This window comes from Schistocerca serialis, chromosome 7, assembly GCF_023864345.2.
Source record: "Schistocerca serialis cubense isolate TAMUIC-IGC-003099 chromosome 7, iqSchSeri2.2, whole genome shotgun sequence".
Classification (NCBI taxonomy): Eukaryota; Metazoa; Arthropoda; class Insecta; order Orthoptera; family Acrididae; genus Schistocerca; species Schistocerca serialis.
Window position 1 is genome coordinate 142,347,699 of NC_064644.1, and position 27,439 is coordinate 142,375,137.

General features: G+C 40.0%; 1 protein-coding gene across 3 annotated transcripts in view; it reads right to left on the minus strand.

The window, feature by feature from the left end:
* The window catches only part of LOC126412879 (D-threo-3-hydroxyaspartate dehydratase-like), a 276,261-nt gene that overhangs the window by 79,494 nt on the left and 169,328 nt on the right, over positions 1-27,439 (minus strand). For all 3 annotated transcript variants that reach the window (XM_050082764.1, XM_050082763.1, XM_050082765.1), the window contains one exon: positions 9,955-10,126. In XM_050082764.1, coding sequence (XP_049938721.1) covers positions 9,955-10,126 — 172 coding nt within the window. The remainder of the gene's footprint in view (positions 1-9,954; positions 10,127-27,439) is intronic.

Sequence of the window (27,439 nt, forward strand, 5' to 3'; positions counted from 1 at the left end):
AGCCTAATGATTGTTTCACAGAAGTTTTTAGGAACATTTTGTCATCAACTTATCACTTCTTTAACAGGAAATATTATGAACAAACCAATGGCATGATATTGGGTAGTACATTATCGCCTGTCATGGCAAACCTATACATGAAATACTTTGATACAAAGGCACTAGAAGCCCCAAAGTTGAAACCAACATGTTTCTAATGGTGTGTGACTGATATGTTTGTGGTGTGGCATTTCTTAACTTGCTAAAAGCAGCTGTCTATGACTAAACTGACTGGGTCTGTGCAGCACATGTAAGTGATAGCAAGCCAGATAAATCTATTTAAATTTCTGACTCACACATGATTATGGGAACTAACTAAAAATTCCACATTAACATGTCTTAACACACCTCCACTTCATAACAGGTTGGTGTACCATGTATGTTATGAAGTAGCACCCAAATTTACAAGGCACAAATTCATAATACAATAACATAAATATCCTAAGTGCAAGATTAATAGTGTATTATTTGTAGTGGTGTTGATGCAGCATGCTTTAAATTTAAAGAAACTTATATCTAAATTATGAATTGCGATATATTAATTAAATGCCAAATAAAACTATAAATTTATCAAAATCGACTGTGAGTCTTGCACACCAGTACCACACTGCTACCCTTAATTACTGGAAACTGCCAGAGGTTTCATGCACTGTAAAGCCAGCCCCCACCTTTCTAGCCAAAGAGAGCATCAGTTCGGTCCAAGACTCGCAACAGCACCACCTTGCACACATGGCTCGCAATACCTACCTATCAGTGGTACTGTGCACACTTCTATGCTGTCTACAGCATGGTAAGACATTCAAGGCTCTATTACTCTTATCTGTTGAAGTTAAGAAATGCTATTGGTTTTATATAGACAATGAACACTAGGACTTAGCTGTAAGCGTCCACTTTGCCTTGCCATGATTTTTTTTAAAAATGTGAGTTCTCAGTTCTCATTGACACATGGCACTTTATGATAGTAGACATCCCTTTTAAAAATCATCATAATTTTGTACTGTTTTAATTTATTGTACAAATCACCTGAAGATGCATCTCTACTGATGTGAAACCAGTCGTGACTTTTTAATAAAAGTATTTTAACAGCCAGTGTGGAAGATTTTATTCACTATGTGGAATTTTGGCTGCAATTGTCTGACCTCTAAAGTAATATGTTTTGAAGAAAGCCACTTTCCAGAATATTGAAATATGCCATAGTTAAGCCACTTTTCAGGTAGGAATAAATTGCTGTAATGGGAAATTATCATCCTATCCCAATTCTCCCAATTATATCTGAAATATGTGAAGAAGCTGCTGTTACCCAATTCCAAAACTTCATTGCAAAATATTTCATTATCCTAAACAATCAATTTAGCTTTCATCAAGAGAAAATACTATAGATGCAGTAATCAGCTTTGTTGCGAAAATAAGCTCATAACTAAACGAGAGCAATAAGGTGGCAAGAACCTTCCACAACTTCACAAAGCCGTTATTAGTTCGAGAAACCGTGCCTTTCTTATTTGCAAAACTTGTACTGTAATGGCTTAGATCCTACTCATAGAGCAGAAAGCAAAGAGTCAGCATTACTTAAAATGGGGCAAATTATTATTCTTATTGAAAATAATCTCTCAGCATGTCGTTGTCCCACAAGGCTTCACAACAGGCCTGTTCATGTTACATTTCATTACATTTCTGATCTCTTAACGATTTAGCATTAAATATCAGTTCTCCATCAGTTCTGTCTGCAGATGATACTTCTGTGTTAACTGAAAATCAGGATGCAGAAAAAATTCCCAAATCACTGACCAGCACCGTCAGTGCCTTGCGCCTTGGAAACTTGATTTCGGCAAAATGGGTTGAGTGTAGAAATATCTGTGATTCACATGATGTTATTCACAAGAACCAGTATGTAAAAGAAATCAACTCATTCACATTCTTAGTATCAAACTTTGACAAAAATTTGAGCTGGTAAGTGCACATTGTGTACCTACCTAACCACGTGAGCACCTATTGCAACTGACATGAACACACAAAAAGTAGCATATACAAGTCACTTTGAATCTAAGGTATGGTATTTATCTTTTGGTGGTGGTGGTGGGGGGGGGGGGGGGGGGACTGAGCTAACATAGTGCAAATACTACAGATACAGAAAAATATTTGAGCTATGTGCACTGCACATCATAGAGAACAATGTCACCCATTATTTGGAAAACTTCAAGTATTACCTGTCTCATCCTTATATATTTATACCATTACTTACAAAACTTTAAGTACTGACTCTCTCTTCCCTATATATTTATGAGATTATTGTCTTTTTACACATCAGACAGGAGCTAATTGAGGGAAACCATTTTATCTAGGCAAATGACACAACAAACAAAGATTCAAAGAAAACTTTATGTTTCACACCCATGACCTACAGCTCTTTGCCCAGATCTCAATGCAGGGGCACAGAAATTTATGATAAATTAAAAGTGAACAAATTAATTCAGATGATTTTGGATCCAATGAAAAGATAGCTAATGAGGCACTGATAATGAAATGATATTACTTAGTGGATGAATTCATCCAGGATACCACTTGTTACTTGTTGACATGTGCCCTGTAAATAAATGATATGGATTGTAAATGTGTATTATAGACATGGTGAAGAATGACAAAAAATGGCAATATTTAGCCAAACTAATCTTCATCATGAAGTTTCCTGTGTTATACAATTCAAATCAGTTAGAAAAATATGGGAAAATCAGTTAACAATATCTGCATTTTATTAAATATATTTTTCCACACATATTTACACAAGACTCTAAAAAAATAAGAGATGAGCCTTCCCTAACCCTACAGCAAAGCAGATAATTATGGAATACAGACACTGAAAAGTACAATTGATACAGGTCCCAAAAACATTCTCAATAAATAACAAAATACAAGATGGAACATGCTCAAAAACATTTCAGGTTATTTTAAAAAATCAACTTGTTATGGGTAAAATTACGTCACAGTACTGCCCATAATGAAAGAGGAATTTATCACTGAGCAAATAAAAGCATTGCAAAAGGTCATTTTCAGTCAAGGTCAGTTAATTCTGATCCCACACACTGATTTCAAACTTAATAATGATGACTAGAATCATGAATAACATGAATGTTGTTACAATAAATAAAGATACATGGCCATAATACAACCACTTTACCTCAAGACTGATTTGACCATGGAAAGTTTAGCATGTAGAACAGAAACCTGAACTGCACTGTACTGTGTTGTTCCACCAGTACATCACTCAGACTCTTTATATTTATTTCCACTCTTTCTTACCTTCCAGAACTTTTCAAAGCAAGCTCTTGTGTGACAGTATTGTCATTTTATTGATGGCAATCAGCCTTTCCGATTCTCAGATGAATCTTTACCAGTTTCTGGGTTGTTCCTACACCATATCATTCGTTGCTGTGCTCTTACATTTTGAATGATATCAAAATAGTTCTGTAGTTAACTAGCCAACAAGGACCAAATTTGCTTGGCCTTTACTTTCATTTGTTTTCTGAGAACATTCCGGATCACTTGGGAACATTGTAAAAAAGGACATTCAAAAAACTCTTAAAAATATTGATATTTCATGCTAAAAAGTGCTACTGAGCACTTAAAAATACTGCCTCAAGCTGTGCTGCATGCAGTGTAGTATAGTGGTTACCACAGTTGGCTGGCATGAAGTGAGCTGCCAGTAAAAACATGACAACTTGCAATTATTTGTCAAGTATTTATAAGTTCTTGAAGATTCTCAAAATTTCGTAAGTTTGTGTGCTTTATATTTTGGAATATTTTATGTTTGTATAAATAAATAGTTGCGCTCTCTATCCAGGAGTTCAGTTCTGTTCTGTTCTAACTTTACGTTATTGTTTATCCAAAAAATGTTTTTAGTGTTAAGTGTTGTATTTCATTGATGACCCTGCCTTTGGCTTTGGACTTGATTCTGATTATGACATTACATTGTTGGGTCAAGACAATGGGTACTTTAAAACCTCTACATCAGCATGGTCCTAATTAGGCAATATAACAGCTATCACCTACACATACAGAAACCAGAATATAGCAAGCATATCATTTCCACAGTCCATATAAGGTATTGGAAACCAATGGATACCAAAACAGCAACAAGGTAGCTGCACATCAGCCATCCATCACTATTTTCCAGAGATGCTAGTCAGGACCCAATGAAATGGCTGAAAGGATTTGACCAAGGAACCAAATACAACAGGTGGGGTGACATGACGTGTTTGGTATATGTATAGTCTTCACTGGATGGCACAGCCTTGCAGAAGTTCTAGAACACTGAAAATAATCTGAGTAGTTGGGATAAAATTTCAGGGCAAATTGAAGAAAACATCTAGCAACAATCAACAGAAATCCACTTAGCAGAAGAACAACTGAAGAATAGGGCCCAGTGTCACAGGAAAATGACACTGTCCTATATGCAGAATGTTTTAGGCCTGTGTCACATTGTGAACCTGAACACAACTGAAGCTAACAAAATCTCACACTTGATGAAACGCATCACAGAAGACATGTGTCAAGTTCTTCTGGTAAAAGATGTCATGGGACTACATCAGAGATGCCAGTGCATTAAGGAAATGAAATGCAACAGAAAAAGGAGTTGAACAAAACAGGATGAATGACTCCTGTGGCACCCGTGGAAGACCACCATGACCTCACCTCTCTCATATCCAGGCTGCCAGTGCAGAGATACACCACTTTACGGCAGCCATAAGTGCCAGACTGTGTAAGCAAGAGAGACTGTGTAAGCAAGAGACAGCAGCCATGAATGTCAACTCCATGTGGCAAGAGGTAGTAGAGAATATTGAAGAACAGGTGTATGGATCTCTAGCACAAATCTCTGCCACCAGTCAAATAGGACCAAGAAGAAAGGACTTAGTCGATTTAGACTTATGCTGCAGCTGTCGAAGGACAACCCTGCACCTGACGAATGCAGATACAACCAACTCCTCTGCCAAGTATAATGCCCATCAGAACAACAGACATTTGGAGTACAGAGGACAAGACACTGGTATGTTTCCACTGTGGACACTCTGGGGACATGCACACTACTGCAGAGTAAGAAGGCAAGTTTTTGATGACTACCATGCCACCAGACATCAACTATCGGATCAATTCTGTTCATGCCAGTCAAACTTCAAATGGTTAAGATCAACTTCTAGAATGAAGCCCATTACCATACCCTGGGCAAGGCTGTATCTGTTCCCCATTGCCATACAGAGGTACTAGCCATTCGCCTAGCTGCCGAATTCACAAAAACTAAACAAGGTGATCATCTACGCAGGTGATCATCTATGTAATTGAATAATATTCAGGTGGAGGCACTTCCAACTGTGCTAATGAAATTTTTTCACTCATGTAACACATTGTTAGTGTTCCTCTAGTGAATTTCTTGCAAGTGCAGAACAGATATACTTGATCCATTTTGCCAATGACAAAATGTCTGTGTTATTTGTTGTACTCTTCAATGGAATTATAATGGAATACTTCATCTACCAAATTGCAATCTCTAGTTCTTGTGCTTTGGACTTCTCATACACTAATGTTTTGCTCATGTACTTATGATCGTTGTCTTTTGTGAACTACCCTTACTGACACTCTGCTTCATTTCCTAACCTTGTTTCTTCAGAAGTTTCTCTCTGCCTGCTTGCTGAGTACCCCACTTCTACATCTACATCTACAGTGATTACTCTGCTATTCACAATTAAGTGCCTGGCAGAGGGTTCAATGAACCACCTTCAAGCTGTCTCTCTACCGTTCCACTCTCCAACAGTGTGTGGGAAAAACAAGCACTTGAATTTTTCTGTGTGAGCCCTGATTTCTCTCATTTTATTGTGTTGATAATTTCTCCCTATGTAAGTGGGTGCCAACAGAATGTTTTTGCAATCTGAGGGGAAAACTGGTGATTGAAATTTCATGAGAGGATCCCGTCACAACAAAAAAGCCTGTGTTTTAATGATTGCCACTCCAATTCACGTATCATGTCTGTGGCACTATCTCCCCTATTTCGCGATAATACTAAACGAGTTGGCCTTCTTTGGACTTTTTCAATATCATCCGTCAGTCCCACCCGATTCGGGTCCCACACCACACAGCAATACTCCAGAATAGGGCAGACAAGTGTAGTGTAAGCAATCTCTTTAGTAGATCTGTTGCACCTTCTAAGTGTTCTGCCAATGAATCACAGTCTTTGGTTTGCTCTACCCACAACATTATCTATGTGATCGTTCCAGTTTAGTTTATTTGTGATTGTGATCCATAAGGATTTAGTTGAATTTATAGCTTTCAGGTTTGTGTGACTTATCATGTAATCGAGATTTATCGGATTTTTTTTTTTTTTAGTACTCTTGCGTATAACTTCACTTTTCTTTATTGAGGGTCAACTGCCACTTCTCGCATCACACAGATATCTTATCTAAATCATTTTGCAATTCATTTTGGTCATCTGATGACTTTACAAGATGGTAAATCACATCATTATCAGCAAATAATCTAAGAGGGCTACTCAGTTTGTCTCCTTTGTCGTTAATATAGATCAGGAACAATAGAGTGCCCATAACACTTCCTTGGGGAACACTGGATATTACTTCTGTTTTACTCGATGACTTTCCATCTATTACTATGTACCGTGATCTTTCTGACAGGAAATCATGAATCCAGTTGTATAACTGAGGCGATGTTCCATAGGCACACAGTTTGGTTAGAAGACACTTGTGAGGAACGGTGTCGAAATCCCTCTGAAAATCTATAAATATGGAGTCAGTTTGACATCCCCCTGTCAAAAGCTCTTGTTATTCCTGAGTATAAAGAGCTAGTTGTGTTCTGCAAGAAAGATATTTTCTGAATCCGTGCTGACTATGTGTCAGTAAATTGTTTTCTTCAAGGTACTTCATAATGTTCAAATACAGTACATGTTCCAAAACCCTACTGAAAATCAACGTTAGTGATATGGGCCTGTAATTATGCGGATTGCTCCTATTTCCCTTTATGGGTATTGATGTCAACTTGAGCAACTTTCCAGTCTTTAGGTACAGTACTTTCTGTGAGTGAGTGGTTGTAGATAATTCCTAAATATGGAGCTATTGCATCTGCATACTCTGAAAGGAACCTCACTGGTATACCATCTGGACCAGAAGCCTTGCCTTTATTAAGTGATTTAAGCTGCTTTGCTACACCAAGGATATCTACTCCTATGTTTCTCATCTACACAGTTGTTCTTGATTTGAATTCAGGAATATTTACTTCATCTTCTTCTTACTTGATCCACTTCTTTAATTTCTTCTTCTTGTTCATCTGTTGTGTTTCCACTCAACCTATTCATTCTCTTCCTCTGTGCAGTTATACGTGTTTCTTGCTCCACATCTATTTCATCCCTTCACTGTTCTTTCTGTTTCCTTCTTTTCATTGGCAGGATCTCCTCCTCTTTCACATTTTGGGATCCTGCTAAATTTTAATAGTACTTAACTCACTACAGCACCACTTAATACATTATTCACTACCACATGGAACTCACTTTCATTTAAATTTATATCACTTCCATCTTTCCTTGATCCACTCTAATTAGTTTCCACAACTGTACTGATGCACCTCGCATTCATCTATATTTAACCTTCTGAGCTGAAACATATCCCCTCCATAACGGGACAATGGAATATTTGAGAACATTCTCCAAGATCCTGGAACAATCTATAACATTCTCAAACTGTCTGGTAGATTCTGTAACATTCTGGAAGATTCTACAACATTCTTGATTATTCCAGAAGGAACATTCTAGCCAATCTCAGCCACTTTGACATTTGTTTTTCAGTTGCTTCACCAATTCCATAAGAAGTCTATTGATGTGGTGCCATCTTTTGATGCTCATTTCTTCAAACCAAAACCCAGCTATTCCAAACTGAAATCTTCTTAAGGGGACAGAGGGATACCACACCATATAACCCCCATAGGCTGTGGGGGTAAGTTGCAGAGTTAAAGTGGCATGCATGGTTTATTGGTGGGGAGGGATATGTGCCCCATAATATTTTTTGGAAAGCAGTTTCACATTTTTTAGTCTTAGTTGACAAAAACTGACACCCTGAACAAATATGTCCAATCTTAACTAATTAAACATATTAAAAGCTCTTTTGCAGTAAGGAGGCAAAAAGATAACAATCGAATGGCACATGACGATTCCCAAAGGAAATGATTTCCTGAGTGGTTGTCTGAGGGCATGGATCTACATGAATTTCTACTGCTTGAAGAACTTTTCAGGCAGAAAAATTTTCAAAAACATTGATATGGTTGTGCAAGAACTTAGATAGTGATTACTTGGCCAATCTGGCATGAAGAAATGGGTTTTCTCAGAAAAAGTGTCATTGGAGAAAAAAGGACATGATGTGGTAGCACCGTACCTGGAAATCAATGTTCAATCTTAGAAAACAGAACTTAAACTCTTTCATCTATGATACAACATACAATGTTTGAAAGACACAAAAGATGTTTTGGGTTATTTGAAAAAATAAGTTTGAGAATTATTTGCTAGTTCTGAAGTTTTGGTAGCTGTGAAGCACAATGCAATTTTACTGCTCTACAACAACTGCAGAACTGCTTGCGTTCGACAGTGAAACAGCAGAAGTTCAATCACACAGCAGCTGGCAGAGAGCACAAGTTGCTGCTGCATCAAATATATATAAGAAATGTTGCTAGAATATTTATATCCGATTTTGACAAAAAAGGAGAATTGTATTTGTATCACCACAGGATGAACTTTGTGGGCTTATTTTACCTTACACCCTTGACATAGTATTTAATTATCCTCCCTGACTTTTTAACTTCTTACATTTTTATTTCTACTTTTCATAGTTTTCCATTCATGTTTTTAAATGTATTTTTAATGGTTGACAAATAAACTAAATAAATACATGTATATAATATTCCATTTATTTACATTTCCAATAAGAATCCAGCAGAATTTAATTTGAAAAACTATTCAATTTGAAATAGTTTCCATAGTTGTCTAGGGCATAACACACAATAACCATACACATACTGTCAATAAATTTAAATATTAATATCATATAACGTTTTTACACTCTGTAATCATAAAATACTTTTTAATCCAGGGTCAAATCGGCATACTTAAGGAGTTTTTAGCACCAATAAAATGTATGGTGTGAGGCACCCAGAATTCCCAAAAAGTGGTTTTAGGTCCTAATTTTTTCAATTTTTTTCAATGGGGCCTCTTGTTTAGATGCTCTTCAATGCAACAATGGAAAATATTGGTGAAATACAAACTTGCATATGAGAAAATACAACAACCTAGCACATGAGAAAGTACTGAATGTTATATAAGCAAATGCACAAGAATTTCACATCTGAGTAACTCGCATAAGATGATATGTTTTCCTGTCTCTTTCCTATCTTTTTTAAAAAACAATAAAAAAATATATACAGAAATTTCCAAAGTTTTCTCTTATTGTTGCAACTCAAAGTTACTCTTTAAAGCCGAATCTGAAGATGCTTTGCTGTGAGAATGTGTGATAAACTGAAATATTATTTCAATTATTTCATGTAAAACTAATGATGTTCCCCACTTAAATTACAGTTATTTGCAGTAGCTTTGAATCTCAGAATTTTCAGTCTGGCATCAATCATAGCCTAGCTTCCATGGTGATGAGAACAGCAAGATATAATAGGAGACTGAAATCATAATTTGACATACAATTATTTGCAACAAATCTGGATCTCAGCAAGCAAATTTGTTTTTATTTTCTCAGTACGTTCAAACATACTTACTTGAAATTATTAATTTTTTCACCTTCCTTGGCAGACAGAAAATCAATTACAGTGCATAAGAAGAAGAGACCCTTGCAAGCAAGATTTTGAAGAATACAAAAGTAATGCACTTACTCCGTCTTATGAGTTTTCACATGAGGTCGGAGCTTAATACCAAGTTCCGCACATTTTTTTAGCATGTTCTGACAGTTGTTTAGAACTATTTGCTTATCCACAAGGAATGCCGGTGTGGGGACATCTGACAGCCGCTTCCCAACATAGCTTTTGGCAAGAGTCCGTACACCAACTGTTTAGGATAAAAGGTAAAAAGAAATATACAATTGAAGTAGTGCTTAATGTATACAACAATATTCATTGTGTAAGAAAATATGTATTTGGAAGGCATGTAATCATCCATGTAAAATGGAAATGCATGAATTACTGGAACAAATTTCTAACAAGCTTAATAAAATATCATATAGAACAGTATTAGTAGCATAAAAACATTTTTATTCTTAAGTGGTGACCAATTTGACCTGATGTGGATCACCTTTGGACAACACTCTGTAATTTAGAGTAGAATAGAAAACAGTGAAAATATAATAAACACAAGTTAAAAATAAATTATATGATGTCATACCCAGTGATGATGTGAGGAGATGAAGACATGCAACAGAAACTGTGGAAACCATCCACTAAAGTCAACTGCTGAGCATTTGATGGTGTCATGGAGTTAAACAGCAAATTCCCTGTGCCTTCCCACACTGTCTTTAGCCAACAGGACACAACAGATTTGCTACACGTCAGACAGTATGAAAATAAACTTTAATAATATGCTGGGTATTATCATAAGTTAAATACTATGCTGGGTATCATCGTAAGTTACATCTAAATAACGATTCATATGTTATGTAGTCATCTGTGTTATGTAACCAGTGGCATCCTACAGCCATCTTTGATGTACCCAAAATCCTGCAGAGGACAGTCCATTAATGTGTTAACTGATGCCATTAGCTGATCAGTTATACTTTTTCATGTATATTACATAAAATTTAACTGTATAACATGTAAATTGTTATTCTGATATAAATTATGATAGCAGTCAGCATAGTATTAAGACTTACATTCATGCTCTCCGACATGTACCACATACATTATATCCTATTGGCCAAGGATGATGTGGGGCGACAGGCAAAGAGTAGGGCATCTGCTATTTAACACTATGACTGCAACACAGTCAGCAATCAATCTTAGGGCACGGTATCCACAGTTTCTGCTCCATGCCATCATCTCTACATATCATCACTGGGTATTACATTGAATAATTTATTGTTAACTTAATGTTTACTATACTACAGGTTTCCCTCTCTTCTGTTGTACCCTAAATTACAGAATCTGGTCCAAAGATGATGCACATCAGGTCGAAACCAGTCATCTCTTCTAAATATAAGTGTTTTTATGCAAGCAAGACTGTTCCATCAAACAATGGAAAATCCAGGATGGAATAATTACAGTATTATGAAAAGGATAGATTGCTTCACACCATATAGCAGAGATGTTGAGTTGCAGATAGGAACAACAAAAAGACTATCAAACAAGTAAGATTTTGGCCAAGGCATTTTTGACTGAAAGTTTACTTGTTTGACAGTCTTTTTGTTGACCTATCTGTGACTCAACATCTCAACTATATGGTGAGTAGCAATCTATCCTTTCCATAATGTTATCAAGGCCGTTCTATCAAAAATTATATTACTGTTCATTGTGATCGCTTCTAGCGATCTGCCTATCAAAGTTTCTAACCACAGTAGTACGGTAGCATTCCACCCAGAGATGTTCATCAAAATTTTAATAGTGGATGAAACTTTCATCACTGGGCTTCAATTTTAAAAGTGAGGAGAAGTAGTGAGATACAGTTCTTGTTAATGATATAATGCTAATTTTATGTTGACAACACTGCATTTTTTTGGTTTATGTTAACTTCCATTTTTAAGCCTCTGCGTGTGTCATGACCCACCACTGAGTTTTATGTTATTATATACTTCAATAAACTCTGTATAAATAGATTTATTATTGAGTTTCATCATCCCCTGCTTACAGGTTACAGGCCTATATGCACAAGCCTGTTTCTTAGATAATTGCAGAGTTTTTTGGTGCTATTGAAGCAACAGCAAGTTTTAGGTTCCAAACATGGTATTGGCATGATGCAATTGAACAGTCGATGCATCAGTGCTTCAAGTTGTTTGGAGGAAACAACTCACAGGCTGCTAGTATTGCCAGGTCATCTGTGAAAGCTAAACAACTGACCTTGATGTCATCATTCTTTCATCCGAGTTTAATTGGTTTCCATTAGTCCTGGGTTTTCAATTCTTTCTCCCATTCTCTGATGACTTTATCCAGAACAAGGTTAAAGAGCAGTGGTGACAATCCATCATCTTTATCTCAAAGGGCTCTTACAATTCGCCCATGAATTTCACTTTTGACTTCGTGCCCGTGATTGTTTCTTTGATGAGTCTTAATGTCTTTCGATCAAGCCCTTGTTCTTCTAAGATATTAAATAGGGACTGTTGATCGACCAAATCATATGCCTTCTTGAAATCAACAAACATACAGATGATCAGAGAGCTTCGGGTTGCTCTATACTTTAGTAGCATCTTCAAATTGAAAATTTGTTCAACACAAGAACACCACGATCAGAAAACCGCTTAATAGTCACAAATTTTGTTTTCGAGCTGTTCTTGTGTTCTTTGACGAAGGCACGTGGATAGAGTTTTGTAGGTGACTTCACGGTGCTAAATCCCTCTGTAGTTATTGACACCTGTTCTGTCACCTTTCTTATGTAACAGATGGATGAGTGCACATTTCCATTCTTCCGGTACCTTTTCCATTTTCCAGATGTCTATGATGATTTGTGTGAGCTCCTCAAGTGTATTTGGGCCTATGTTCTTCAACAGTTCTGCAACTATACCATCTTCTCCAGATGCCCTGTTATTCTTGAGTCTGAAGATCTGTCTAGGGATCTCTTCTTTGGTAGTTGGTGGAGATTCTGGATTTACTTGTGCGGGAGCCTCTTTGGCCCATCTTTATGTAGGCTCCTGGCAATTGAGTAGCTCTGGGAAATATCGAGCCAATTCTCTACAATTATCTTGGTTGGTCAGCACGAGTTTGTCGTCTGGTTTTCGGAAACATAAGTTCTGAGGGGTGTATCCTTGAACCCTCCCTGCAACCGTCCTGTAAAAGTCTCGAGTATTGTGATCTCTGAAGTCTTTTTCTATTGAGTCCAACTGGTCCTTGAGGCTTCCTTTCTGGTCTGGAGATAATGTTGTTAAGTCTCCAGTGACTTCTTAGTTATATTTCTGGAAAGCACTCTTTCATTCTTCCAGTGCTTCTTCACATGTGGAGTCCCACGACGGGTGTTTCTTATGCTTCTACAATGGTACTGCCTCTTTGGCTCTCTTGATTATCTTGTTATGGAATTGATGCCAGGTGCCTGCTTTTTCCTTATCCCATTCTTCTTTTATGTTGCTTTCTTTGATCTTTTTGGTATTGAATTTTTGAAGATGAGTTTTCTTCTGATGGATTCTTTTCAGAGTAAATTTCACTTTTATCCGCACTAGATAGTTGTCAGAGTCAATGTTGGCTCCTCTTTGGACTGCACATCATGAATTTCCTTCTGTGAGGGATGTGTAATAGCCACATGGTGAATCTGATATTCTCCGAGAGACTATATAGGAGAACTCCAAGTCCTCAATTTCGAGGATGTTTCCTCAGGGAGGTCGATATTATTTTCAGATAGCTCTGTTGGCACAGTTCAATGAGTCTCGTGCCATTCTTGTTGGTGAATTTATAGGCTGGGAATTTGCCTTTGGTCTTTTGGTATTCTTTTTCTCTGGCAATCTGGGCTTTGAAGTTACCTAGTAATATCCTTGTGTCTTCTTTGGGGACTACTGCCATAATCTTCTCAAGTTTAGACCAGAGAGATTATACATACATAAGCCAAATGATTGTAATGTTATTGACACAAAATGGGCTTTTAGGTGAAAAACACATGTGAATGGTAATGTTCTTCTTAAAAGCTTGTCTTGTAGCTAAAGGTTTCCAACAAAGATTAACTTATTCGGAAATATACAATTCAACACTAAAAGCAACTTCAGTGAGACTTTTTCTAGTTTTTTTCAATGAGAATAACTTTCCCATCTATCAGTTGCATGTCTCTCTTTGAAGAGATAGTTGGATAATTTTCTGCTAAATTACTTATTGGATGTTGTAATAAAATGAATGATAAAGTTTGTAAGGTTAGAAAGGTTCCGCATGGTTTGAAGGACTCACCCAAAAATTGGAATGTTCAATTCAACACTGAAATAACTGCCTTGTGATCTATAATAAGTGATTTTAAATATTTCTTGTGCATAAAGAAAGAAAATAGCAATAAAATATACTTTACTTGCTTACACTGATGATCTGTTGACAGCTTCAACTTCTCAGAGTGAAACTGATGATTTAAAGTAGTTGTTACATGATAACTTCAAAATATGGATTTAGATCTGATTGAGAATTATTTGGGAATGAATATTGTTCAAAATTTAAGGGAGGGAACTATTACTATTTGTCAAGGTACGAACAATGAAAAAGTATTAAAAGGTTTTAATATGTTTGAATGGTATTCTGTTTCAACGTCCATGGAGAAAATTTTGATCACAGTGTGTTAAAAAGAGAAAAAACTGAAAATGAAGACACTGCAAAAAGATGTAGAAAATTAAAAAAGTCATTGATATATGCCATGTCATATTCCAGGCTAGGTATCTGTGTAGCAATAAGTATTCTAAGCAAGTACAAATCATGCAAGTCAGGATTTGTGGAATGCTTTAAAACATGTATTGCATTGTATAACAGAAAACCTAAAACTGAGTCTGTTATATGCTAAGGAAAAAAGTTGTACTGATACTATAATTTTATGTTGACTCTGACTGGGCTGGTGACAGAGCAGATAAAGCATCCACAGGTCATTATCTAGTTATAGTTCTGTGTTGTGTTTCATGGACATCTAGGCAGCAGCCCACAGTGTCTCTGTCATCAAAAGAATCAGAATTTGTAGCCTGAAACATGGCAACTAGCGAAGGCTGTTGCCTCAGTAATTTGTATTAGAGTCTTTCTGGCAGTCAAAGAGCTGTTGTACTGTATGAAGATAATGTGTCAGTAATATACCTTTGCAGAAACCCACAGTTTAGTCATAAACTTAAGCATACAGATGCCAAAAGTTTATTTGATAATGAGAAAATTTCTGCAGAAGAAGTTGTTTTAAAGCACATTAGCACAAATGAGCAACCAGCTGATATTCTGATGAAGCTATTAAGTAAAATAAAATCTGAAAAATTTTGAGCCTTTACTTTTTGTAACACCAATAATTAACACTGAGGAAAGGTGTTAGTGATATAATGTTAATATTGTTTTAAGATAGCAACACTGTTTTTTATTTTTATTTTTTTTCTGTTTTTGTTTAAGTTAGCTCCCACTTTTGGAGCTTTCATTCATTTATTTGGTTCTGTGTTGTCATCTGCCATTGTGCCATTGAGTTGTACACTATTATATACTTAAATAATATCCCCACTAACAGACTTATTATTGAACTTCAGTTGCTGCCCTTGATAACAGCTCTCAATCATCATTCATTCACACATGGTATTACATAAATCTAATAATGGAGGATAACTTTCAAGGATGTCGTAATGAGTCACAACATATGTCAGTTGGTACAAGTAGCCACTGCAGGCTACTTGTGTAAAGTGTGTTATTGTTGTTGTTGTTGTTGTTGGGTTGTTGTTGTGGTCTTTCCTTCTAAGACTGGGTTGATGCAGCTCTCCATGCTAGTCTGTCCAGCACAAGTCTCTTAACCTCTGCATAACTACTGTAATCTGCAGCCACTTCATCCTGCTTACTTAAGACAAACCCTAGTCTCTCTCTACAATTTTTACCCACCAAACTTCCCTCCATCACCAAACTGTCAATTCCTTGCTGCTTTAGGATATGTCCTATCAACCTGTTCCTTATTTCAGAAGTTCTGCCATACATTCCTCCCCCCCCCCCCCCCCCCCCCAATTCATTCCAGTGCCTCTTCTTTAATTATTTGGCCTTCGCATATAATCTTCAGTATTATTCTGTAGCATGACACTTTAAAAGCTGCTATTCTCTTCTGGTCTTCACTGTTTATCATCCAAGTTTCACTTCACTTCAGTACAAGACATTACTCCAGAGTTGGAAATGCTCTCAGACAAGACTTCCACACATTTAAATTTATATTATATACTGAATTATTTGTCTTTTTCAGAAATGTTTTTCTCACTATTGCTAGCCTTTATTTTACATCCTCTCTACTTCAGCCACTATCAGTTATTTTGCTGCCCAAGTAGCAAAACTCACCAACTACTTTTAGTGTCTCATTTCCAAATCTAATTCCCTCAGTATTACCTAATTTAATTCAACAACACCATTACCCTTGTTTTAATTTTTTTGGTGTTCATCTTGTAACTTCTTGCCAAGACACTATCCATTCCATTCATCATCAAAATATCTTGCCATCTCCGGCAGAACTGGAACATCATTGGTAAAATTTGAAAAGTTTATAATACTTCTTCCTGAAGTTAAGCCTCCTTCCTTATTTCACTTTGGTTTTCTTCATTGCTCATTTAATGTACGGTTGAATTATATGGCAGATACAATACAATCCTGCTCTATCCCTTCAAAACTACTGCCTCCCTTTCAAGTCCTCTGCGTATTGTAGCTACAATCCGATCTTTTGTGCAAGTTGTTGATAAATTTCCTGCTTTCTGGCACTAATCACTTTATACACTGATCTGCAGCAAGTCCTCCCAGAATCCATCTCTCTGCCTTTTCTTTGGTCAGTGTAGTGGTGTTTTACTGTGGGGAATAAAATCCTTGGGTTTCAAAACCCATCAATGTCTGCCCAACACAAATTACCCATAAAATTTATAAAACACCTCATTCTACAGTATTTATGTTACTGCCTCAATATTTAATCAAAATAGTGTATGGTTACATCTACATCTACATCTACATCTATACTCCGCGAGCCACCTTACGGTGTGTGGCGGAGGGTACTTATTGTACCACTATCTGATCCCCCCTTCCCTGTTCCATTCACGAATTGTGCGTGGGAAGAACGACTGCTTGTAAGTCTCCGTATTTGCTCTAATTTCTCGGATCTTTTCGTTGTGATCATTACGCGAGATATATGTGGGCGGTAGTAATATGTTGCCCATCTCTTCCCGGAATGTGCTCTCTCGTAATTTCGATAATAAACCTCTCCGTATTGCGTAACGCCTTTCTTGAAGTGTCCGCCACTGGAGCTTGTTCAGCATCTCCGTAACGCTCTCGCGCTGACTAAATGTCCCCATGACGAATCGCGCTGCTTTTCGCTGGATCATGTCTATCTCTTCTATTAATCCAACCTGGTAAGGGTCCCATACTGATGAGCAATACTCAAGAATCGGACGAACAAGCGTTTTGTAAGCTACTTCTTTCGTCGATGAGTCACATTTTCTTAGAATTCTTCCTATGAATCTCAACCTGGCGCCTGCTTTTCCCACTATTTGCTTTATGTGATCATTCCACTTCAGATCGCTCCGGATAGTAACTCCTAAGTATTTTACGGTCGTTACCGCTTCCAATGATTTACCACCTATGGCATAATCGTACTGGAATGGATTTCTGCCCCTATGTATGCGCATTATATTACATTTATCTACGTTTAGGGAAAGCTGCCAGCTGTCACACCATGCATTAATCCTCTGCAGGTCCTCCTGGAGTACGTACGAGTCTTCTGATGTTGCTACTTTCTTGTAGACAACCGTGTCATCTGCAAATAGCCTCACGGAGCTACCGATGTTGTCAACTAAGTCATTTATGTATATTGTAAACAATAAAGGTCCTATCACGCTTCCCTGCGGTACTCCCGAAATTACCTCTACATCTGCAGATTTTGAACCGTTAAGAATGACATGTTGTGTTCTTTCTTCTAGGAAATCCTGAAGCCAATCACAAACCTGGTCCGATATTCCGTAAGCTCGTATTTTTTTCACTAAACGTAAGTGCGGAACCGTATCAAATGCCTTCCTGAAGTCCAGGAATACGGCATCAATCTGCTCGCCAGTGTCTACGGCACTGTGAATTTCTTGGGCAAATAGGGCGAGTTGAGTTTCACATGATCTCTGTTTGCGGAATCCATGTTGGTTATGATGAAGGAGATTTGTATTATCTAAGAACGTCATAATACGAGAACACAAAACATGTTCCATTATTCTACAACAGATTGACGTAAGCGAAATAGGCCTATAATTATTCGCATCTGATTTATGACCCTTCTTGAAAATGGGAACGACCTGCGCTTTCTTCCAGTCGCTAGGTACTTTACGTTCTTCCAGCGATCTACGATAAATTGCTGATAGAAAGGGGGCAAGTTCTTTAGCATAATCACTGTAGAATCTTAAGGGTATCTCGTCTGGTCCGGATGCTTTTCCGCTACTAAGTGATAGCAGTTGTTTTTCAATTCCGATATCGTTTATTTCAATATTTTCCATTTTGGCGTCCGTGCGACGGCTGAAGTCAGGGACCGTGTTACGATTTTCCGCAGTGAAACAGTTTCGGAACACTGAATTCAGTATTTCTGCCTTTCTTCGGTCGTCCTCTGTTTCGGTGCCATCGTGGTCAACGAGTGACTGAATAGGGGATTTAGATCCGCTTACCGATTTTACATATGACCAAAACTTTTTAGGGTTCTTGTTTAGATTGTTTGCCAATGTTTTATGTTCGAATTCGTTGAATGCTTCTCTCATTGCTCTCTTTACGCTCTTTTTCGCTTCGTTCAGCTTTTCCTTATCAGCTATGATTCGACTACTCTTAAACCTATGATGAAGCTTTCTTTGTTTCCGTAGTACCTTTCGTACATGATTGTTATACCACGGTGGATCTTTCCCCTCGCTTTGGACCTTAGTCGGTACGAACTTATCTAAGGCGTACTGGACGATGTTTCTGAATTTTTTCCATTTTTGTTCCACATCCTCTTCCTCAGAAATGAACGTTTGATGGTGGTCACTCAGATATTCTGAGCTACATTTGGATGTTTACAAAATCTGTGATATTAACACTGTTTGTCAAATTTGTTTCATAATAAATAGTTTTTGAAAAATAAAACAACGCAGGAAAACTTCCATGGTTTATTTAATCAAGTCTGTATTTTTCTCTAGTAGCATTAATCACAAATATCAATGGAAAACTGGCTTATGGTCATCAACAATAGAGTTTCATTTAAATAATTTTTCATCATTTACATTCTAACTGTGTTGAATTTAATTTTAGTTCAAGTTTACTTCCTTCAAAGATAAAAAATAGACACATATGAAATCAAATTATGAAACCATGTCAGATCACACTCTGACTCTTTACCAACATTCTCTTCTAGTTATGATTAACTACTCCAAGTCTTCCATCCCCTTGCTAGTCCCATCTTCCTATTGACCTCTTGATAGCCACCTGCCAAACATTTTAATTCTTATTGAGTGCTGCCCTCCAGTGACAAATTGGGAGTCATGTGCATTTCGTGTTTTAGTCAAAACAAACTTGGCAGTACATGGGCAGCACACATGTTGCCCAAATCCCTCCCCATGCAATTTCCATATTTTTGGAGCCCTAATGAGACATTTGTGGCTGTCAATTTGCTTCAGGCAAAGATGTGCATGCCTGGCTACAACCATGGTTCTGCAGGCGACTACAAACATTTTTCCATGAAGGCATTGACTGTCTTGTCTCAGTGGCCATTGATCTCTCTTTCTGGTACCTTTAAGTCAATTTTATTTGTTTGGAATTGCATAAAACATGTTGCTGCAAGATTTTAAATCATAAAACATTTCCACAGCTGATGTGGATTCCAACCAAAATTTATTGGTTATGGGATGCAAATTAAAAGTGAAGAAATTGCAGAAAGGTAAGAAATAAGAAGATTAGACCTAGGGAAGTTGAAAGGACCAGATGTGTTGATAATTTCAGAGTATTACACACAATTGGTATACAGGGATAAGAAACATGAGAAAAATGGGTATCCTTGAGAGATGAAATAGTGAAGGCAGCAGAGGGTCAAATAAGTAAAATGACAAGCTGTTCCATTGTCAGCTTTACACAATATCCTTACTTCATCTATGTATATATTCTGCAAGCCACCACACAGTGCATGGAAGAGGGTATCCTGTATGACTAGTAATCATTTCCTCTCCTGATCCACTTGCGAAAAGAGTAAGGGAAAAATGACTGTCCTTAAGCCTCTGTATGAGCCCTATTTTCTCATACCCTCTCTTCACGATCCTCATGCAAAATGTATGTTGGCAGCAGTAGAACTGCTCTGCAGCCAGTTTCAAAAGCCAATTCTCTAAATTTTCTCAACAGTGTTTCTCAAAGAGAATGTCACTTGCCCTCCAGGGATTCCCATTTGAGTTCCCGAAAAATCTCCATAATATTTGTGTGTTATTTGAACCTACCAGTAACAAATCTAGTGGCTCGCCTCCAAAATGCTTTGATGTCTTCCTTTAATCTGACCTGGTGAGTACGGTATCCTAAAACACTACCACAATCCTCACATGCTTGTTTTATTTCATATTGCTTTGCAACATTACACCCTGATATTTAAACAATGTGAGTTTGTCAAGAGGGCACTACTGATGCTGTATCCAAAAATTATGGGTTTGTTTTTCCTACTCATCTGCATTAAGTGACATATTTCTAAATTTAAAGCTAGTTTCCATTCATCACACCAACTAGAAATCTTGTCTGAGTCATCTTGTATCCTCCTGCAGTCACTCAACTTCTATACCTTCCTGCACACCACAGCATCACCAGCAAACAAGCACAGATTGCTGCCCACCATGTCTGCCAGATCGGTTATGTATATAGAAAATAACAGTGGTTCTATCACTCTTCTCTGGAGCTCCTATGACAATACCCTTGTCTCTGATGAACACTCACTGTCAAGGAGAACATACTGGAGTTTGTTACTTAAGATGTCTTCAAGCCACTCACCTATCTGGGAACCTGTTCCATATTCTCATACCTTCCTTACAGTCTGCAGTGAGGTACCATGTCAAATACTTACTAAAACCATGCTGATTTGTAGACATAAGCTTCTTGGCCTGAAGGAAATTTATTGCATTCAAACTGAGAATATGTTCAAGAATTCTGCAGCAAACTGGTGTTAAGGATATTGGTCTGTAATTTTGTGGGACTGTTCTTTTACCCTTCCTATATACAGGAGTCACCTGCACTTTTTTCCAGTAACCTGGGTCTTTTTGCTGGGTGAGAGATTTACAATAAATGCAAGTTAAGTAAGGGGCCAGTGACATAGAACACTCTATGTAAAACAGAACTGGGATTCTATCCAGACCTGGTGACTTAATTGTTTTCAACTCTTTCAGTGGTTTCTCTAAACCAGGGATGACTATTGCTATGACATCGTTAGAAGAGTCTGTTCAACTGTCCAATGATGGTATGTTTGTACAATTCTCCTGTGTAAATGAGTTCTTAAATGCAAAATTTAAAACTTTAACTTTCGTTCTGCTGTCTGCAACTGCCACACCAGATTGGTCAACGAGTATTAGAACCACTTAACTATTTTACATAGAACCAGAATTTTCTCAGGTTCTTGGCCACATCTTTTGCTAAGGTATGGCAGTGGTAGTTGTTGTATGCTACCACTGTCATACCTTAGCAAAATGTCAGGCTGAGAATCTGAGAAAATTTTGGTCCTATGTAAAGTTGCTAAGAGGGTCTAAGGCTTCCATTCAGTCACTCACTGTCTGACGTAAAGATAGAATGCTTCTGGATAATAATTATTTATTCATCTTTACTGCATTGCTGCAGAAGGTTATTGTGTCATTAGGACAGTACTAAGTGGAAGCAAGCAAAGTATGTTTAGGTTTGGTTTGGTTTGTGGAGGCAGAAGGGACCAGACTACAAAGACCATCAGTTCCTTTTTCCATGATCATGAAACACCCACAAGGGACAAAAACAAGCAACAGAGATGACAAGGGATGACACAGAACAAGAAAGACATAGACAAAGACCAGAAACGAGGAATTAAAAACACACAAGAGTTACAGTGGTTGGCCAATCAGGGAAACATAAAAAGGAAAAGCCAACCATCAAGAGATGCACTAAAACGCCCAATCTAAAACCGTGGGCCAAAGGCCAGACTCAACACAAAAGAAAGAGACAAACCCTCAGATTGAGCGATAAAAGCCCCCCTGCACAAATAAAACTCAAAACTAAGCCTGTCATGGTGACGTCATCTGTTAAAAGTGCAGGGAGCATATCAGGCAGCACAAACATCTGCCTGAGTACAGTTAAAAGTGGACAGTCCAACAAAATATGGACCACAGTCAATGCTGAACCACAGCGACAGAGAGGTGAGTCCTCGTGGCACAATAAATAACTGTGTGTCATCCAGGTGTGGCCAATGTGCAGCCAGCAGAGTACAACAGAATCCCTGCGAGAGGCCCGCAAGGAGGAACACCACACACCAGTAGTCTCCTTGCTGATCTGAAGTTTGTTGGGTGAAGGCTGGGTATGCCATTCATCACCAGGTACCAAGGACCTTCTGCCGCAAAAATGAATGGAGATCGCACTCTGAAAGGCCAATCTCCAAAGCCAGTGCACCGACAGCCTGTTTGGCCTGCGTGTCAACATGTTCATTACCTGGGATGTCGACATGACCTGGGGTCCACATAAAAGCCACGGAGCAGCTGCAATGGGCAAGAGTATGGATGGACTCCTGGATAGCCATCACCAGATGAGAGTGAGGAACACACTGGTCGATAGCTCATAAACCACTCAGGGAGTCACTACAGGTAACGAAGTACTCACCTGAGCAAGAACAGATGTACTCTAGCTACTCTAGCACGTGAGAGATGACGACCAGCTCGGCAATGAAATTGCTACAGCCAGCCGGCAATGAGCATTGTTCAGAATGATCCCCAAGAATAAGAGCACAACCAACTCCACCAGCAACCATCAAACCATCAGTATAGACAATGTTAGAGCCATGAAACATGGCAAGGATGGAAAGAAAGCAGCAGTGGAGGGCCTCAGGAGGGAGGGAGTCCTTCTGGCCCTGTGCCAAATCCAGCCGAAGGCATGGGCGAGGAACACACCACGGGGGTATACATATATGGGCTCAGAAAAAAGGTGGGAGAGGAAAAAACTCCCCAGAGAGAAGAGCCCAGACACGAACTGTGATCATACACCCTGACCAGGGCCGCCATTCTGGAAGATGGACGACCAAGTTGGGGAACAGGAGACAGTAATTTGGATGCCCAGGCAAGCTACAATCATGTGCAGCATAAGCAGCCAGTGTCGTTGGCAGCAGATCCGCAATGGAGGGACACCAGCTTCCACAAGTAGGCTGTTTACAGGGCTTGCGCAGGAAGCTCCAGTTGCAAGTCAGATCCTGCAGTGAAGTATGGGATCAAGCAACCGCAACGCAGATGGCGATGCCGAACCGTAAGCCAGGCTCCCATAATCGAGATGGGACTGAATCAATGCCTGATTCAGTCATAGAAGGGTAGACCGATCAGCACCCCACCTGGTGCGACTTAAGCAATGAAGAGTGTTAAGATGGCACCACAATGTTTGTTTAAGCTGCCGAATATGAGGGAGCCAAGTCAACCAGGCATCAAAAAGCAAGCCTAAAAACCGATGCGTCTCCACCACAACAAGAGGTTCACCATCAACATAAAGCTGAGGCTCAAGGTGAACAGTGCTGTGATGCTGGCAGAAATCCATGACACAGGTCTTGGCAGCCAAGAACTGGAATCCGTGCGTGATGGCCCAAGACTGCACCCTGCGGATAGCACCCTGTAGCCATCATTCAGCAACCGCAATGCCAGTGGAGCTATAGTACAGGCAAAAGTCATCAACATGCAAAGAAGCTGATACAGACGTTCCCACAGCTACAGCTAGTCTATTTATAGTAATTAAAAAGAGGCAGACCTCAAGACAGAGCCTTGCAGGACCCCATTCTCCTGGACTCGGGAGGAACCAACTTGCAAGTGGAAGGAATGAAGTGACAGAAAATTTTGAATAAAAAGCAGGCACAAGCCCCTAAGACCCCACCCATGAAGCATGGTGAGGATGTGATGTCACCACGTTGTATCGTACACCTTCCGCATGTCAAAAAAGATGGCAACCACATGCTGATGGCAGGCAAATGCCGTGTGGATGGCAGACTCCAGGCAAACCAGATTATTGGTGGCAGAGCAGCCCTTACAGAACCCACCCTGGGACGGAGCCAGAAGGCCCCGAGACTCAAGTAGCCAACTTAACCTCTGGCTCACCATGTGTTCAAGCAACTTGCACATAACTTTGGCGAGGCTAATAAGGCAGTAACCGTCCACCTCCAGGCGGTTCTTGCCAGGCTTCAACATTGGGATTATAATGCTTTCCCGTGATTGAGAGGGAAACTCACCCTCAACCCAGATACAGTTGAAAACGTCTATGAGGTGTTGCTGGCAGTCCACTGAGAGGTGTTTGAGCATCTGATAATGGATGCGATCTGGTCCAGGAGCCGTATCAGGGCAAGTGGCTAGGGCACTGTAGAATTCCCACTCACTGAATGGAGCATTGTACAATTAGGGGAGGCGCGTATGGAATGAAAGGCTCTGACTTTCCAACCGCTCTTTCAGGGAGCAGAAGGCCAGTGGGTAATTCGTAGAAGTGGAACACTGAGCATAATGATCCGATGTCATGTCTGATTCATTATGGGCTGCTCCATTCAGGGAAAGCCCAGGTATGCTGACAGGTGTCTCATACCCATAGAGTCGCCTAATCTTGCATCAAACCTGTGATGGAGAGGTATGGGTTCCAATGGTGGAGACATACCGTTCCCAGCACTCTTGCTTCCGTCAGCCAATAAGGTGTCGGGCTCGGGCATGGAGCCATTTAAAGGTAATGAGGTGTTCCAATGATGGGTGCTGCTTATGACACTGAAGGGCCTGTCTGCGATCTCTAATAACCTCAGCAATCTCCGGTGACCACCAAGGCACAGTCCTCCACCAAGGGGACCCAGAAGAACAGGGAATTGCAGATTCTGTGGCAGAAATGATGCCGGTTGTGATCGTGTGAACCACCACATCAATGGCATCATGAAAAAGAGGTTCAAGAGTGGCAATGGAGGAGAATGAGTCCCAGTCAGCCTTATTCATCTGGGGAGGTGCCCATGTGAGTGACTACCACACAAGTCATCAAACACACTCCATTGGACAAATGGTAGAAGGCCAGGGCTGCAGACCGAAAGGTCGATGGCTGAGTATGTGCCATGTGCCACACTGAAATGTGTGGAGGCACCATTGTTTAAAAGAGAAAGGTCAAGCTGTGACATTACTTGCCTGGCCTGTTGCCACCAATCCACCCCACAAAGGATTATGGTCGTTAAAGTCGTCCAATAACAGAAAAAGTGGTGACAATTGGGCTATCAGCGCAGCCAATGAATGCTGCGGGACATCACCATCCAGTAGAAGATAGAGACTGCAGACAGTAACAGCTTGAGGCATCTACACCTGAACAGCAACAGCCTCTAAAGGTGTAAAGAGAGTTAAGGATGTAGACACAGACTCCACTAGGTACCCTCTCATAAGCTGCCCTATTCTTATAACCCCGATAGCCACAGAGGGCGGGGGTTCGCATCACTGGAAACCAAGTCTCCTGGAGAGCGATATAGGAGAAAGGGTGAAGGCTGAGAAGCTGTCAGAGCTCAGCAAGGTGGTGGAAAAAACCGCTGTAATTCCACTGGAAGATGACATTGTCCGCGGCTGGAAAAAGTCGTGAAGAGAGTGAGGAGGCAGATTACGCCACTGGATCACCTGCTACCACCAACTGAATACCCATGCAATCGACTTCCATCGTGTCTGAGGGTCCGGTGAGATCTAGGTTCTCAGTGGACACCAGAATCCCACCCCATCCTCAGACACAGAGCTTGTAGGTTGCGTAGGGGTGAGCGCCACTGCAAGTTCCTTGGTCTTAAAGGTCTTCTTATTGGACTTTTCTCACTGCTCCTTGGGTTTCACTGGCTGGGAGAGCTTCACTGATTCCATCTCCAGGACTGAGGAGGATCGTGAAGCCCTATGACCAGCTGCTTGTGGGCACTTACACCACTGACGGGCGTCATCCTTCCCACTGGTGGAAACCTGGGAAGAGAGGGAAGAGAGGGACCCCTTCCGAGCGAGAGGAGCTGAAGAATTTGGATGCTTCTCCAGCTTAGAAGTGGGGATGGATGTCCCCGATGGATGGGGGGTGAGGGGTGTAGCTCCCGAAGAAGGTGGCACAGGAGCAGCAGGAAGGGTAGTGCCCCACACAGTCAAGGGGGCAGGTGTAGTCTTATGGCTCAGGGAGCTGACTGGAATTCACTTAACTGATGGGACTATCACTGTTGTCTTAGTGACAGCATAAGAGGAAGTCGTTCGCACAGGATGGAGTCGTTCATATTTCCTCTTGGCCTCAGTGTAGGTCAGTTGGTCCAGGGTCTGATATTCCATGATTTTCTGCTCTTTCTGTAAAATCCTGCAGTCTAGTGAGCAAGGTGAATGCTGTTCTGCGCAGTTGACACAGGTGGGAGGTGAGGCACATGGAGTATTGGGATGTGATGGGCATCCACAATGTCGACAAGTGAGGCTGGAAGTACAGCGGGAAGACATATGGCCGAACTTCCAGCACTTAAGTCACCACATCGAGAGAGGGATATAGGGCTTGACGTCACAGTGGTAGACCATCACACTGAGCTTCTCAAGCAATGTATCACCCTCGAAGGTCAAGATGACGAACCTGATTGTTCCTCAGACCCTGATGAACGTGCCGGATGAAATGAACACCTGGCCACTCTAAACTGGCGTGCAGCTTATAATCAGACTGCAAAAGAAGGTCCCTGTGGAATATAATACCTCGGACCATATTTAAACTTTTATGGGGGGTGATCATAACTGAAACATCCGCCAACTTGTCACAAGCGAGTAATGCCCGTGACTGGGCAGAGGATGCTGTTTTTATCAAAACTGACCCAGAGGGCATTTTGGACAAGTCCTCCACCTCCCCAAACTTGCCCTCTAAGTGCTCTACAAAGAACTGAGGCTCCGTGGACACATAGGATTCCCCATCAGCTTTCGTACATACTAGGTAGTGGGGCGAATAAGCTTCACTGCCATTCTTAGCCTTTCATTCCTCCCATGCTCTGGCCAGAGAGGGAAACGATTTGGGGTCATACATGTTTGAGCCCTGAAATGCTTAGAGACCGCTGGTGGCTGGCCACCAGCAAGAGAAGATGCACCACTCTTCATTGCGTGTCATCTGCCCTGATGCCACCCACTCCAACCAAGTGCCCTCCCCACGGGCACCACCCAGCTGCAGCAAGGGCATTGCTGGGAATCCCGAAGCCCCAGGGTGACGGGCATCTACTCCTTGGCATACCTGGGGAGTTAACGGCACAGGCATCAGCAGAGCGATCCCATGGTCAGGGAGCTACAATCAACAGGGTACATGGTGACCCCACCACAACGGACTGGCTACTGTGCTGGATGTC